Source organism: Lissotriton helveticus, chromosome 4_1, assembly GCF_964261635.1.
Source record: "Lissotriton helveticus chromosome 4_1, aLisHel1.1, whole genome shotgun sequence".
Lineage (NCBI taxonomy): Eukaryota > Metazoa > Chordata > Amphibia > Caudata > Salamandridae > Lissotriton > Lissotriton helveticus.
Window position 1 is genome coordinate 1119294758 of NC_136063.1, and position 16084 is coordinate 1119310841.

The following is a 16084-nucleotide window of genomic DNA, read 5'->3' on the forward strand; positions in this document are numbered from 1 at the left end:
CCAGCAAGCGCAGATCCGGTTAGAGCACATACCCTAGTCACTTTTTGTCTAACTTTTTGAGACTTTTGTCTCCACTTTTTTGAGTCTTTGACTCCTGGTGCCCCATAGGGATTCCTGGGTTTAAATGCTGCGGAGCCTGTCGCCGTACGATGTCTGTGGCCGACCCCATGGCGTCTGTCTCTACTGTCTGGAGCGCGACCATGACTCCCGGTCATGTTCCGACTGTCTGGCCATGGCTCCGAAGGCCTTGCGGGAGCGGTCCCGTAAGTTGCTGGAGGCCTGGCATTCGTCTCCTCAGCCTGTGCCACGGGCAGTGGAGGAAGAGGATGACTGGGAGGGGTCTGAGGACCCTCTTGCATGGCAGTGCAAATCGGAACAGAAGTGGGCAGAAGAGTCGGAGGATGCGGGTGGCCTTGACCTCTCCTCTGACCCTGGTTTTCTTTCTCCTCCTGCTGTGTCCATGGAGGAGGGGGCCACATACACTGTGGTGCTCCATAGAGCAGCTGAAGCCCTTGACCTTGACCGGCTTACGGTGACCCTTAAAACTAACCTCCTCACTGAAGTCCTTCAGCCGGCGGCAAGCTCTATGGAGCCCCTGCTGCCGTTCAATGAGGTGTTAACTGATGTGTTGATGGGCACCTGGTCTAGACCAACCATGGGGGTTCCTGTGGATAAGAACGTAGCCTGGCGTCATCGCCCGGCCCTGGGTGACCCTGCCTTTTTAACAACCCTCCCAACTCTGGAGAGCCTGGTCATCGAAGTCTCCACTTCCCAAAGCACATTTCCTACCGCCCCGCCGTATAAGGATTCTAAGAAGCTGAAACAGTTTGGCAAGAAACTGTTTTCCTCTGCCAGTTTAGGGCTGCGGTCGGTGAACACTGCATGCCTCTTGGGCTGCTACTCTCATGCTGTGTGAGACAAGGTTACGCAGACGCTGCCTCAGTGTCCGCAGAAGTTCAGGCAATGCTTTCCCAAACTGTTGCAGAGGGGAAAGATGCAGCAAAGTTCGCCATCCGGTATGGCCTGGATACCGCGGACTCACTGAGTAGGGCGATTTCCACGACAGTGGCCCTCCATCGCCATGCCTGATTGCCGTCCACTAGGTTTTCAGGGAATGTTCAGAGTTCTCTTATGGACATGCCTTTTGATGGTACCCACCTGTTTGGCGATAAAGCAGACAGTGCGCTGGAGCGTTTTAAGGACTCCCGGGCTACGGCCAAGTCCTTGGGTCTCTCCACCATGCGCCCGGCCATGTCTGCTTTTCGTTCCTTTTGTGGCCACGGAAGGGGCGCCCGGACAAGTTCGTTCAGCCAGAAGCCTGCGCAGAACCAACCTCAGCCGTGGATGTGGTCCTGCCGCGGCGGGACAGGGGACAGCATGCGGGTCAGTCCACCTCAGCTCCAGCAGCATCCGCCTCAAAGCCTTCCTAGTCTGTGCTTTGGGGTGCACCCCACGCCCGGTGGATGACAGGATTCGCCATCACCTCCCCACTGATGTTCTGTCACCTCGGACAGGTGGGTGCTGCAAATCGTCCGAAGGGGCTACTCCCTCCCCTTCGAGTCTGCCCCTCCAGCCATGCCACCTCAGTTCCACCGCATATCGGGGGATCACTTTGTGCTTCTCCAACAGGAAGTCGCGGCCCTCTTGGCCAAAGGGGGCCATCGAGCGCGTTCATGGGCCAGAAGTAGGATGTGGTTGTTATTCCCAGTACTTTCTGGTCCCCTAGAAGGGGAAAGGGAGCCTGCGCCCCATCTTGGACCTCAGGAACGTCAATGGCTTCCTCCAGAAGGAGAAGTTCAAGATGTTGACTCTGGCCTAGGTCTTGACTGCCCTCAACCCTGGAGACTGGAAGGAAGCGTTGGACTTGCAGGATTTTCATATCCCCGTCCTGCCGGCCCACCAGCGTTACCAGCGGTTCACGGTAGGGCAAGAGCTCTTTCAGTTGGCCGTGCTCCCCTTTGGCCTCACCAGTGCCCCTCGGGTGTTCACGAAAGTGATGGCAGTAGTCACAGCTCATCTGCACAGATCAGGAGTTCCAGTCTTCCCCTATCTCGACGACTGGTTGTTGAAGGCAGGCTCGCCCCAGGCAGTCGTCTCCCACCTCCAGACTATGACCGACCTCCTGCATTTGCTGGGATTATCCTCCAACGTGCCAAAGTCGCACCTGATTCCATCTCAGAAGCTCCCCTTCATCAGAGCGGTTCTGGATTCGATGCAGTTTCGGGTTTATCCTCCCGAACAGTGAGTCTGGGATGTTCAGGCTAGGATTCCGATCTTTCAGCCTCTATCCCGGGTTTCAGTCAGGATGACCCTCCAGCTCCTGGGCCTCATGGCCTCCTGCATCCTGCTAGTGCAACATGCCAGATGGCATATGCAGGCTCTGCAGTGGGACCTGAAGTTCCAGTGGGCACAGCATCAGGGCAGTCTGTCCGATCATGTCCAGGTCTCGGAGGGCTGCACGACAATTGCAGTGGTGGCTCACAAATCGCTATTGGGTCAATGGCAGATCCCTCTCCCTTCCCCAACCGGAGCACACAGTGGTGAAGGATGCGTCCCTCCTGGGATGGGGCGGCCACTTGGGAGAGGAGGAGATCAGAGGCCTCTGGTCTCCGGGGGAGTCCCGGCTCCAAATCAACCTTTTGGAGCTTCGGGCAATCCGACTTGCACTGAAAGCATTTCTTCCCTCTGTCCGGGGAAGTGTAGTGCAGGTGTTCACAGACAACACCACCGCCATGTGGTACTGCAACAAACAGGGCGGGGTGGGGTCGTGGACCCTATGTCAGGAGGCTCCGCGCCTCTGGACATGGCTGGAACATCAAGGCATTACCTTGGTGGTTAAACACCTGGCAGGTTCTCTGAACGCCAGGGCAGATTAACTTAGCCACCGGTGCATGATGGATCACGAATGGCGTCTGAACTCGGGCGTGGCGCAAGGTCTCTTTCTGCAGTGGGGAGAGCCTTGGTTAGATCTATGCACCACCGAATAGAACACGCAATATCATCAGTTCTGCATGTTGGAATTTCCAAGGCGGCACTCGCTCGGTGACGCTTTTCATCGCGAGTGGAGCTGCGGTCTGTTGTACGCCTTTCCACCTATACCACTTCTACCCAGAGTGCTGAAGAAGATTCGGCGCGACCGGGCCCAAGTCATCCTTGTGGCTCCTGATTGGGCACGAAGATACTGGTATCCCGAGCTACTCAGCATGGCGATCGATCCACCGATCCGACTGCCTCTTCGGGAGGATCTTCTGTCACAGCAGCAGGGGACAGTCCTCCACCTGAACCTGTCCAGCCTCCACCTCCATGTATGGAGATTGAGCGGCTTCCAGATCGGCCTTCTCTTTTTAAGTCCCAGGGTGTTAATCGCTTCCTCAAAGGCATTACACACACATTTCCTCCTGTGTCTTTCATAATGTCTCAAAGGGACTTAAATCTTGTCTTGACCTATCTGATGTGCGCTCCCTTTGAGCCCCTTCATAACTGTCCCTTATGTCTTCCGACTCTCAAGATTTCTGCCCTCCACCTCCCTCACCCGGATCTCACTCCCTGCTCTGCCCTCCACCTCCCTCACCCGGGCTCTCACTCCCTACTCTGCCCTCCACCTCCCTCACCCGGGCTCTCACTCCCTGCTCTGCCCTCCACCTCCCTCACCAGGCTCTCACTCCCTGCTGCCCTCCACCTCCCTCACCCAGGCTCTCACTCCCTGCTCTGCCCTCCACCTCCCTCACCCGGGCTCTCACTCCCTGCTCTGCCCTCCGACCTCACCCGGCTCTCAGTTCCTGCTGTCCTCCCCCCTCCCACCCCCTCTCCCCTGTGCGTCAGCCTGGCTGACACAGCCTCCCAGGCACCCCAGTACTTCACAGGTCTTTAAACGACCATTTGTTTGTTAATGAGGCTTTGTTCACCTCTTAGCGCCCCTGCTGCTCCACTCTTGACTGTGGCTGGAATCGCCCGGGCCCCCACAGAGCAGTGTCTCTGACTCGCACTGCTGCTCCCCGAGGTGTTTGCTGAAGTTAAAAAATAAAACACACAGGTGCGATGTCTCAAGCTCCGCGGGCCGCCACTGAAGGCTTGCCGGGCCGCTACTGGCCCGCGGGCGGTACTTTGAGTACCCCTGATCTAAGGTAAGGAATCTATCACTAACTAATGTCTCTTACAGATATATTGTTACACAAGTAGTAACTTGTGCATCAAGCAAACTCCTTCCCATCATTTAATGTTGAGTCCTAATTCCCACTCGATAAAACTTTTTAATAAAACATTCTCCTTTATGTTATTAACAGAAACATTTAAATTAGTTTTATAAAGCACATTTGTTTCCAGATTGAAGAGAATTCTTGTCAGACATTAAAACATACTATGGTGATTTCCCAATACCCCCCATCCCCTTTCCCCCAATAAGTAAATCAAGATTAGAGTGTGTTGTAAACTTTATTTTCTGAGTGGGATGGCAATATTTGGAAAGCATCCAGTTCAAGCCAAAAAATCATTTAAGAGTGTATGAGTGAGTAAAATATGGTTTAAGGATGACATTTTGATGCTATTTTTGATGCATTTGTGTGTTAAGTATATGTTTTGTTTATAAATGAAATAAAATAATTCAAAAAAGTTTTTTTTTAATTAATGAGAACAGATGTGGCACTGACTCGTGGATCATAAATGAATAATGGGCAAGATTTAGTTTGATTTGGTAGAATTGCAGTTCACCAGTAAGTATATCCATAAAATGATAAATCAGAACAGTCATCAGTTCAGATTGCTTTGAAGGGTTTCATGTATGTGATGAAAGCTCTATAAATGCTTTAAAAAGTTGGACAGAAAAGTTCCCTAATGTTGACTTCTGAAAAAAAAGATACAGTATAATAGTGAGAGATGGTCACCACACTGTTTATAGGTTATTAGAGTAGAAGAACTACCCATATTTAAGGACTCTGTGCTTCTTGCTAGTAGTTATCTAAACTCTTCCTATCTTCTTTCTTAATACCATGAGCATTTTTCGATCAATGTTTTTTCAGCCCATGCCAGCTATTTCTTATATTTAAAGAAACTCGTCCATTTTGAGAAAGCCAGATTATATTTATGCACCTGGTAGAAGGGAGTAAGGCCAAGCAAGCACATGTCTAATCTGGCTGTACTTCCCTCTGCACTTGGTTCTAGCCTCAGAATCAAACCAAGTAAAGCTTCCATGTTATCAGAGAGCCAGTGTGTTGGATGGCAAATTCATCAGTGCTTCTCTGGATGTGTTTGTTTGCTTGGTCACTTGCTCCCAGGGCATGCATGTTTTTGTTCTTACTAATGATGTGTCCCAGGTAGGCAAGAAAAGATGGGTAGAAGGTAACACGCAGATGCCATTGCCAGTAGTATGCAAAACCATTAACATTCTGATCAAAGGGTAAGTAAAGGTGACAGCAGTGCTCGGCTGGTCACCACTGATAACGGTGTAATTTAGTTGTGAAGAACTAGTTCCATAGTAGCGTGAATCATTAGCAGCGATATCCCCAGGGACTCTGTCATTAAGCATTTTAGAAGAAGATTTGAAGAATGGCATATTTGTGTGGCCCTTGAAATCTGAGGTAGCTTAAACGAATAGGGCATGTCCTATCTCCAAAGCCTTGTAATCCTTCATGCTGCTTGGTATTCATAATGATATCCCATCTTTGTGTTAGTCTCTACTAATAATCACTGAGGCCTTGGGTCTATTATGTGACAGTTTTTCAAACAGTAATTCAGATTCTACAATTACGGTTTCACAATCTAATGTGGGGGAAATAGACTGCCACCACCATATACAAACCCTTTTCAAATCAAAAGCTTTTTGAATTTTATGACTAACCACAAAGTTAAGAGACAAGATATAAATACATTCACTAATACATATAGAGAGTGAGGATACAATTAGCCTTAATAAACTAGAAGTCATGTGTTCTTCGGTAGGGGTAGATGGAAGATATTCAAATATTGTACAATTCGGAATTCTCTATTTTTACATGAGTCAAGTTTCTTACACGCTCAGGATGGCAAATTGTTGAACAAAATGTATGTAATGTAGGTTAGATAATGGTCTACTTGGGCCTGCAACATTCTGTGAGACAGTAAAGATTTTGACTTCACGCATCTATGAATTTTAACAATTAACCACTTGGCTGCTAAGGGGTGTGCATGTAGGTCCATTGACTTTCCATTGAAATCAATGGGCCCTACATGACGAGTTACCCTTGTCATTAGCACTGAAGGGGTTAAAACATTGAAGCTTCTGGCAACAATGCCCAATTATTTGCTTCTATACAATTGTCACAGTGATGTGTCCACTGCGGTTTTGGAAAAGCCATTTATTAATGGGTACGTACAGCCTTATTCACTTTTGAACACACAATAGCATCTCAAAATAGTGTACATTTCAGAACTTAAAATGTCTTCCTAGAACAGGCTTGCCGTTAATGACTAACAGCCAATGGAGCCTCCCAGAATACACTTTATACAAGTTTAAAGACTAATCTGCTCCACTCCTGCCTGTGGAGAGTTCAACGAGCCATTGCGACTTTTTAAAGTATTGACATTTCTTGATACCTCGCCTCACCAAGGAGCACACTAACCCTGTATTTGAAAGGTCTATTGCTTCATGGGTGTTGACTCACGCACATAATTCATTTGACCAGGGTCAAGTTGCGGCAAAGGGAGAAATCACATGTTTAACCAATCACATTAAGGAAAAGGCTTGAGACACTAATCCCACTTCTGCTAATTTATTCAAATAATCATAACAGAAAGAATAAGTATTAGCCATTCATCAATGGAGTTAACATATTCAAATCATAATAAATGCAGATCTCCATGTGGCTTTAAAAGCCCTAAATATAGGAATAACCTACTAGCATCTGGCTCTTGCTAAGAGCCAAGCAGCCTGACATAAGGTCTATCTCATTCAAAGGCCAAAGCTAAAGTTTAACTCTTTCCCATATAACACATCTTTCAGTTTTAGAATGTTTTAGACAAAGAATGCACAGACTTTTCATAGAACAATATAACGTTTCTCAAATGTTACTTGCTCAGCACTAATCACATTATTTTCAAGTAATACATACTCGCATTGGCTAACATTGCACAGTATTTGTTGCAAAAAGAAAATAATGCATGTATTAATGAAAACACAAGTGAAAACAATAAGCTGCTTTTGCACATAAATATATCAACATGCATCCGGAGCCCTTAGCTAAGTAATCTTGCAAATGTTACAACATTAGAACATCTTCTCCTGGAGAAGCTAGTGAAACATTATTTTCTTACATGCAAGTAGAGACCATAGCATGCAGTTGAATTAAAATGATTTTCTGAAACAGATTGAAAATATGAACGTGCAGGACTCAGGCACACAAGTACACTAGAACTCTTTCAAGTGCTGCAACCTAGTCATGTCAAGAAAAGCCAACCTAAAATGTGCTGCATATTTTTAATTTGAAAATCATTTTTCACATGGGCATGGATGGGTCTGGACACCTGCTAGGTAAGTGCAATGCTTTCATTTTTGTTCTATCGTCTACTTAAGAGTTATTCTCTGGAATTCGATTTAGAAGTTCAGAACACCTATCAGAATCTGGTGCTCTCTGTCAAACAACCAACCAAAATCCTTCATGCAGCCCTCTCAGAAACTTAATTTGTCAAAGAGTGTAATTATTCTGATCATGAGAGCTAACAGCCTAGGGCAGCTATGTTGTTCTGCAGCTCGTGGTATCAAAAGGAAAAGATACCCACGATTTGAGTGACTCCATATATAGGATCTTCAGTCAAACTTCTACAGATCTTCCTTGTACTTCTCACAATTCTCTAATAGCAGGTGAGCGTGTTGAACATCTCTAAGATTGTCTTTTCTAGTGCTTTTAGAGTGCTCTCCTAAGACGTACACGGTTTGACAAAGAAGAGCAATAAATACATTTTACTTTGCTAGAATTTAAATTCATCTTTCTGCTGACCGAACATGGAGGGTGTTTGGGCTCCTCACAACAATATCTCCTGTATTGCTTTCCTCCTTTCAAGTTTTTAGCACGTTGTACCCAACCCAATGTGCAGACTGCCTCCTTATAAATATGAATAGAAAATGAATACTTAGAGCTTCCTTAAAGGAAGGGATAACATGACATATGCTAACACATATTTACTAGTTGTGTGTCTTTTGGAAGGGCAAGTGTTGGGTCTCTTCGAATGGTTGAATTTCTCATCGAGTTGATGGGGGGTGGTGGTGTTTGTGTCCCTGTCAGTTTTGACTAGTGTTGCTCGAAAGTTCACTCGTTAATTTAACCAACATTAAACTTGGGACAAGCCAGAATATTGAACGCAATGTGACAGTATGGGACGCAATCATGTTCACAAGTAAGTTGCATGCTACTTCAGATAATGTAGCCTGTGGCGGTTCGCCCGTGGTCAAAAGCTGCTCTGGAGATATGTGTTTACGACTCTTGACTGCTAGCTTCATAACCTTTACCATGATTTTACAGCGCTGGAATTGGCCGCACAGGTGTACTGGTTACTATGGAAACTGCCATGTGTTTAATTGAAAGCAATCAACCTGTTTATCCACTGGATATTGTGCGACAGATGAGAGACCAGCGTGCTATGATGGTGCAAACATCTGTAAGTAAATATAACAGAAATGTAGTGCTGTGGCCCATTAATCAGTGCTTTCCAGGCTGCTACCGTTGTCAATACATTTGTTTGTGATTTTATCATAAAGGCCAGCAAGTTAGTTTTTCATCCTCAGTTATAAATGTACATTATGATCTCATTTGCCAATTTGACTTTTCTATTAAGGTTTGTTTACATAAATATCTGTACAGTTTAACCCCTAACTGCGGAGTCTTTTCCACCCCAGGGCTGAGCCCTATTTTGGCTATTTGGGGTACTTCGAGCTTGTAAATAATCAAAATAGCGAGTGAAGAGGTGATGCTTAGAAAGCAAAAGAGGTGGATACGTCCTCCTCTGGTCAATGTATGAGAAACAAAAGGGATCCACCCTTGAATAGATATGTAACCGTGTTCTCCCAAACTAAGTGTGTCTCCTACAGTGGTGGAGAGCGCACAGCTTTGTTTAAATACCCCTCACACATCAAAAGGGCCCTTGGTGTCATGCTTCATTGTAGGGGTCTTCCCACCTCGCTGTGGGACGGGGCGTGCTGTATCCTACGACCACGCGGGAACACTAGTTTTAGAACAAGTCTATGTGTAGTGAAGGTATGTGAGTGGAAGGGTCAGGAGTGAGTGGAGGAGTGAATATATTAAAAAATAACTGGCTCTATGGAAATAAGATTTTTAATATTCCATTGAACTTGTATTGTTAAAAGTGGGGCAAGAGATGGAGAAACAAAGCTATAATGAGCTGCTGCTTCTCCTATGTCAACATGTTTCGAAGCCCTCCCCTGTCTTCTTCATCAGGAGCAAAGGATCCCTTCTACACTCAAACTCGAAATGTAAGTAAATTGAAAAAGGTGTATATACATGTAGATACTACTACGTGGTGGATATGTAACAAATAAACATGCACTGTATACAATACCTCAATAGGTATGCTACATATTCTAATGGTCTGCGGGGGGCGGTGTACAGCTGGTTTGAGTCCTTTCTGGCCGACCGCCAACAGACGGTCTGGGCCCCTCTGCACTCAGCCGTAGTGCCGCCATTGGAGGTAGGAGTTCCGCAGGGCTCAATTTTGAGCCTTACCCTGTTTAACATCTATTTGGCCCCTCTGGCGGTGCTGGCAGAGTCCTATGGGGCCCGGATCGTCTCGTACGCAGACGACACCCAGCTCCTTTTTTTCTGTGATAGGAACTCAGACTTTGATGGAGAGAGCATTAGAGGCTGTCTGGGGGCTGTCTTTGACTGGTTCCAACTTAACAACCTTAAGTGCAACTCGGATAAGTCCGAGGTGCTGTTCTTTGGCTGCCCCTCTGACCCGAGATGGAAGTCCTGGTGGCCAGCAGCCATGTTTCCACCCTCAGTTGCCTCATCCGACGCCAAGAATCTTAGAGTGAAGGTAGACAATGGTCTTACCCTAAAGCCACAGACTTTGGCCTAGTGGGCAAATGTTTCGGGCTTCTAAAAATGCTGAGGAAGTTCCTGCCTCTACTTTCTTTTGCCCACAGAAGAATTACTGTCCAAGCACTGATAGGATAACGACTGGACTACGCCAATGTTTTATACCTCGGCCTTCCCGAATTCCTGGTAACACGACTGCAAATTGTGCAGAACTCTGCTGCACGAGCTGTGTTTGGCCTGCATCGTAGATCCAGTGCAAAAGACCTTTTAGAGGCCTTGCATTGGCTTCCAATCAGGAAGCGCATTATTTTCAAGGCTCTTACTCTGGCCTTTAAGGCACTTCATGGTTCTGGGGCCATCTACATTAGGAAGCGTTTAGACTTCTATCAGCCATCTAGGCCACTTAGGTCATCTTCTCTGGCCTTGGCCTCTGTCCCTGCAATCAGACGCGCTCGCATTGGAGGCCGCTCCTTCAAACGCCTGGCGCCACAACTGTGGAATGCCCTACCATTGTCGTTAAGGCTGAATGACAATCTCTTAGCCTTTAGGAAAGAACTCAAGTCGTGGCTGTTTGTTTAGTAAGCTTTGTCTCCTTTTCCGCTACGCTCCTTTCTGGGGTTTTTTAGCGTCGGGACACTCTTTTGAGTAGCTGAGCGCTATATAAAACATTTATTAACATAACATAACATAACATAATGTATATCTGGAAGAAAAAACAATAAAAAAAATGTTTTAATTTTTTATTTATGATGTTTTTCAAAAACATACAAGAAGATATAACCATACAGCTTGACATCTACAGATCCATACGCAATAGATTATGATATTACTTTTCTACATTCTTCGTAGGTGCATTACAATAACATGTCCTAACCACATTACTCATAGGCGGCAACAATATACCTCTATGCACAGTGCATCAATTGGCAGAAGTGCTGTTACATGAACAGGGGGATATCAGTAATATAGCAAATCAATATATAATTGTCGATCATACAAGTCCATCGTTGGTCAACAATAGGGCATGCATATGTACCAAGTGTCCATTTATCCAGTAATCAGGAGTAGTATCTACCCAGCAGGGCCCTGACCTGATGCCAGGAAAAAAATAACCTAGATCTTCCAACATTCATGAACCATTCTCCACAGAGGAGTCGGAACCCCCTTCCTCCCTATGAGTCAGGAATATCTGAAGCGGCCCCCACACATCCCTTGGTCTAGAGGCCACCGGCTGGGTTTCCGCATAAACAGATGTTTGCTCCTGGCAATACATTACATCCCTTAACCATTCCTTAAACTTTGGGGCTCGTCCCCTATCCCAACGACAAGCAACCCTGCGTTTGGCTAGTAGAAGAACAAAATCAAGGAACTTCCTATTCTGCTTGGGCATTTGTGCAGTGCACCCCAATATCATAACTAATGGGTCCTTCTCCAGCGTTGTATCCAGCATGTTTTCAAGGACTGCATGCACCTGCGTCTAAAAGTCCCATACCACTGGACACTCCCACGCTAGATGCAGGAAGCCCGCCCCAGGTCTCCCACACCTATCGCACCTGTCGTTATCCGACAACTGAAATCTGAACTTCTTGGCAGGTGTGTAATATACTCGCTGCAAGAATTTAAAATGTATTACTTTAAACCTGCAGCTAGCCGAAATATGTTCAGTTATCTTGCAGCAATATCTCCATTGGTCGTCTGTCACCTCCATTCCCAAATCCTCACTCCAATGCATGCGGGCCAAACCCTCTGTACCACGTCGATGCATACGTATGCACCTATATAGCCCCGACACCAGATGCTTCCCATCCGGAAAGCATGTAATGTAGCGGGCCAAAAGTCTCCGGTTCACGGGGGAAATCGGGAATGACCATTCTCATCCCTTGCCTCAATCGCACATACAAAAAGACATCTAAAGGCGTGGGTTGCACCCCCTGAAACAATTGCTCCAAGGAAAAAAACAATCCATCCTAGAACAAGTCTCCCCAGGTATTGACATGAAGTCGTTTGCACAGAGCACGAAATCCCGCTTTTTGTAGTAAGACCTTATTTGGGTGATATGTTAGTGGAAGTCGCGGAGAGTATAATAAATGGGACTCCAGGAGATCTGCCATACGTCTCCAGGCATCCACCATGCTAGTTACCCTCGTGATTGGTGTCTCTATAGCACGAGCGGGTCCATGTATAAGACCGCTCAGTGGAAGACGATGTGCCAGCCAGTCCTCAGTAGCCAATTGTGGCATGTACGGCGTAGGTCTCATCCAGTGGTATGCATAATGTGCCTGGGCACTAACATAGTAGATTTCAAAATCTGGAATGTCAAATCCACCCCTATCATAGGGTTGTGTGAGGATGGACCATTTAAGTCGTGGTTGTTTACCTCCCCATAGTAAGCGAATCAATTCAGTGCGTAGGATAAAAAGGGACATTTGGAAATAAGTAAAGAAACTGGGGAAGAACCACCATTTTTATGAGAGATGCTCTTCCTGCAAACGACAAGGGCAGAGAGATCCAGCGTGTGACATTATTGGTAAATCTTGTTATCGCTGTACCGTAATTTAATCGGATCGTTTCCTCCCTATCCCTGGACACCTGTATGCCCAAATATCGAAGGTCGGAGTCGCACCATTCAAGGGAAAAGTCTAACAGAAATTTGGAGACCGCAGATGTAAGTGGAAAAAGCTGCGACTTCCCCCAATTTATATTAACACCCGACAGCCGACCAAACATAAGAAATTCCCGCAGTAGGGGGTTAATATTTTGTTGTGGATCTCTAGTGTATAATGTGACGTCGTCAGCCTATAATGAAATCAGGACCTGCCGCTGGAAACAGTGAAACGCCCTGTCCCGGGGAGCTGACGCAACCTAGAGGTCAGTGGCTCAATCGCAATAGCAAAAAGTAGCGGGTAAAGCGGGCACCCCTGCCGGGTGCCCCGCGATATGGAAAGAGCGGGGGACAGATGACCATTTATCAACACCCTAGCCGAGGGCTGGTGATACAACAATTGCACCCATGAGATAAATAACTTAGGGAATCCCATTCTCTGCAGGACACCAAAGAGATACCCCCACTCTACAGAATCAAATGCCTTGGAGGCGTCTAAAAAAACAGCAGCGACCGGGAATTCCAGCGACACGGTCTGTATCTGAAAGAAACAGGTTAGTATCAGATTTCTTACCTTAGAATACCCCCAGGCGTCAGACTGGATCCGGAAACTTTTGCGTAGCAGTACCCTTGCGCGTCGGTAGGCGTCGTCTGCAGCTCCGCGTCTGTCGTCGGCGTCGTTGGTGCCGGGATGACGTTGCCGGAGTACTTAGACGCCGCCCACGCGCGCTGACGTCAGTGTCTATTTTTTCCGCGCCAGCAAGCGCCGATCCGGGAACAGTGGTACCCTTTAGTCATTTTTTGACTAAACTTTTTGATCTTTTTGATCATATTTTTCGAAGTCGAACGACTTCGACGGTGCCGGTAGGGATGCCCGGGTTTAAACCCCGTGTCGACTGCAACCGACTGATGTCGGTTACCGACCCCCATCGCCGGTGTCTTCATTGCCTGGGGCCCGACCACGATGACAAGTCGTGCCCCGACTGCCGGGCCTTGACGTCGAAGGCTAGGCGTGAGTGGTCCCGCAAGCGCCTCGAGCTCCGGCAGTCGGCCCCGCGCCTTTCGAGGTCCCGGTCCGGACGGAGGTCGAGGGACCGGTCGCGGGGCCGGAGTCATCACGGCTCGGACGATCAACACCACTCCTCGAGCTCCAAGTACTCAGGTAAGAGGCACAAGAAGTCGAAGAGACAACATCGCTCTTCCGACTCCCCCCGACGCTCGCGCAATGCGGCTGGGGGTTCGGATGACACCGCCCACGCGGCTCCGTCGGAGCCGCAGGCGTCGCGGCCTGCTCCATACCCGCCGGTCCCTGGGCAGAACGCGACGCCAAAGGAGATTGACGCCTTCCTCACGGCCATGAGGTCGCTCACTCCTCCGTCGGGTTCCGCGGCCCCGACTGGGAGCCCAAGCGGGCCGGGTGCTTCGGCCCCGGCGCCGTCGGCGACTTCGGTCCTGACGCTGCAGGACTCTGCCGGATCCGGGCCCGGATCCGAGTCATCGCCGGTCGACCTTACGACCTCGCCAGCTGCTAGGGTGTCGCCCCCGGCGCCGACCACGGTTGACGCCGTCCCCAGTCCCCCCCTCGGTCCGGTTCCAGCGACGGAGCGGCGTCGCTCGACGCCGCTTTCTACGCCGATGGGAGATTTTTACTTCTATGATCTGGCCCCATCGTTTGACCCTGCATTCCAGGAGATGGGTGGCGAGGAGGATTGGGAAGGGTCTGAGGACCCTCTGGCACGGGAGTGCCAGTCTTATCAGGACTGGACAGGTGAGCTTGCGGACGCCTGTGGTCTGGACACTCTGTCTCCCCTCCTACCGTGGCAGCCTATAGTGTGGTGTGGTGTTGACGTGGGCGGCCAAGGCCTTATCCCTTGAGCTCCCCGTCGCGGCCGTGAGGACTAACCTCCTCACTGAGGTCCTTAAACCGCAAGCAAGCTCTTCGGAGCCTCTGTTGCCGTTTAATGAGGCCTTGTCTGACGTTCTTCTGGGCACCTGGTCCAGGCCCGCTACAGGTTCTCCTGTAGATAGGAACGTGGCCAGACGCCACCACCCGGCTCCGGGCGACCCTTGCTTCCTGTCCACCCAACCCACCGAGCCAGGTCATACAGGCCTCTAACTCCCAGACCGCATTCCCGACGGCTCCCCCCGATCGGGAATCCAAGAGGTACGAACAATATGGCAAGAAGATGTCCTCCTCCCTGAGCTTGGGGTTGCGATCAGTCAACACCGCTTGCCTCTTGGGCCGTTATACCCACTCTCTGTGGGACACGGTCGCGGACGTGCTGCCACAATGTCCGGAGGAGGCCCGGACTAAACTCGCCCAAGCCCTTGCGGAGGGTCGAGATGCAGCACGGTACTCCATCAGATGTGGACTGGATACCACGGACTCGCTGGTTAGAGCGATGGCAACGACGGTGGCGATTCGTCGCCACGCCTGGCTGAGGTCCGCCAACTTTTCGGCTGATGTCCAAAACACCCTTATGGACATGCCGTTTGATGGCCGTCACCTCTTTGGCGACAAGGCAGACAGTGCGCTTGAGCGCTTTAAAGACTCCAGGGCTACGGCCAAGTCCTTGGGCCTGTCGGCCCCGCGCCAACAATCTGCTGCCTTTTGCCCCTTTCGTGGCCAAGGAAGGGGCACCTCCATAAGTCCTGCCAGCCACGGGCCGCAGACTAACATCCAGCGCGGTGGCGGACGTGGTAACCACCGTGGCGGTGCCCCGGGACAACAGCGCGGCCAGTCCACATGCACCCCTGCAGCATCCGCCTCAAAGCCTTCCTAGTCCAAGCTTTCCGGCCCACGAGACGCCAGTGGGGGGCAGGGTTCGCCATCACCTCCTCCACTGGCGCAACATCACATCGGACCGGTGGGTGCTGCAAATTGTCCGAAGGGGCTACTCCCTCCCCTTCGAGGCGACCCCTGCAGCCATGCCACCGCAGCACCACTGCATGTCGGGGGATCACTTGAATCTTCTGCAAGAGGAAGTTACGGCCCTCTTGACCAAGGGAGCCATCGAGCGCGTTCCTGGGCCAGAAGTAGGGTGTAGTTGTTACTCCCACTACTTTCTGGTTCCCAAGAAGGGGGCCTACGCCCTATCTTGGACCTGCGGAACGTCAACGGCTTCCTTCGGAAGGATAGGTTCAAGATGCTGACACTGGCTCAGGTCTTAGCTACCCTGGAACTAGGAGACTGGATGGTAGCGTTGGACTTGCAGGACGCTTATTTCCACATCCCTGTCCTGCTGGCCCACCGGCGCTACCTGCTGTTCACGGTAGGCCACGAGCACTTTCAGTTTACCGTGCTCCCCATCGGCCTTACCAGCGCACCACTGGTGTTCACGAAAGTGATGGCGGTGGTCGCAGCTCATCTGCGCAGGTTAGGGGTGTCAGTCTTCCCCTACCTCGACGACTGGTTGTAGAAGGCGGGCTCGCCCCAGACAGTCATCAGCCACCTCCAGAC

The 16084-nt window shown here is 49.3% G+C and overlaps 1 protein-coding gene across 6 annotated transcripts in view; it reads left to right on the forward strand.

The window, feature by feature from the left end:
* PTPN3 (protein tyrosine phosphatase non-receptor type 3) overlaps nt 1-16084 on the forward strand; it is a 1880479-nt gene that overhangs the window by 1790785 nt on the left and 73610 nt on the right. For all 6 annotated transcript variants that reach the window (XM_078687727.1, XM_078687724.1, XM_078687726.1 and 3 more), the window contains one exon: nt 8490-8625. In XM_078687727.1, coding sequence (XP_078543853.1) covers nt 8490-8625 — 136 coding nt within the window. The remainder of the gene's footprint in view (nt 1-8489; nt 8626-16084) is intronic.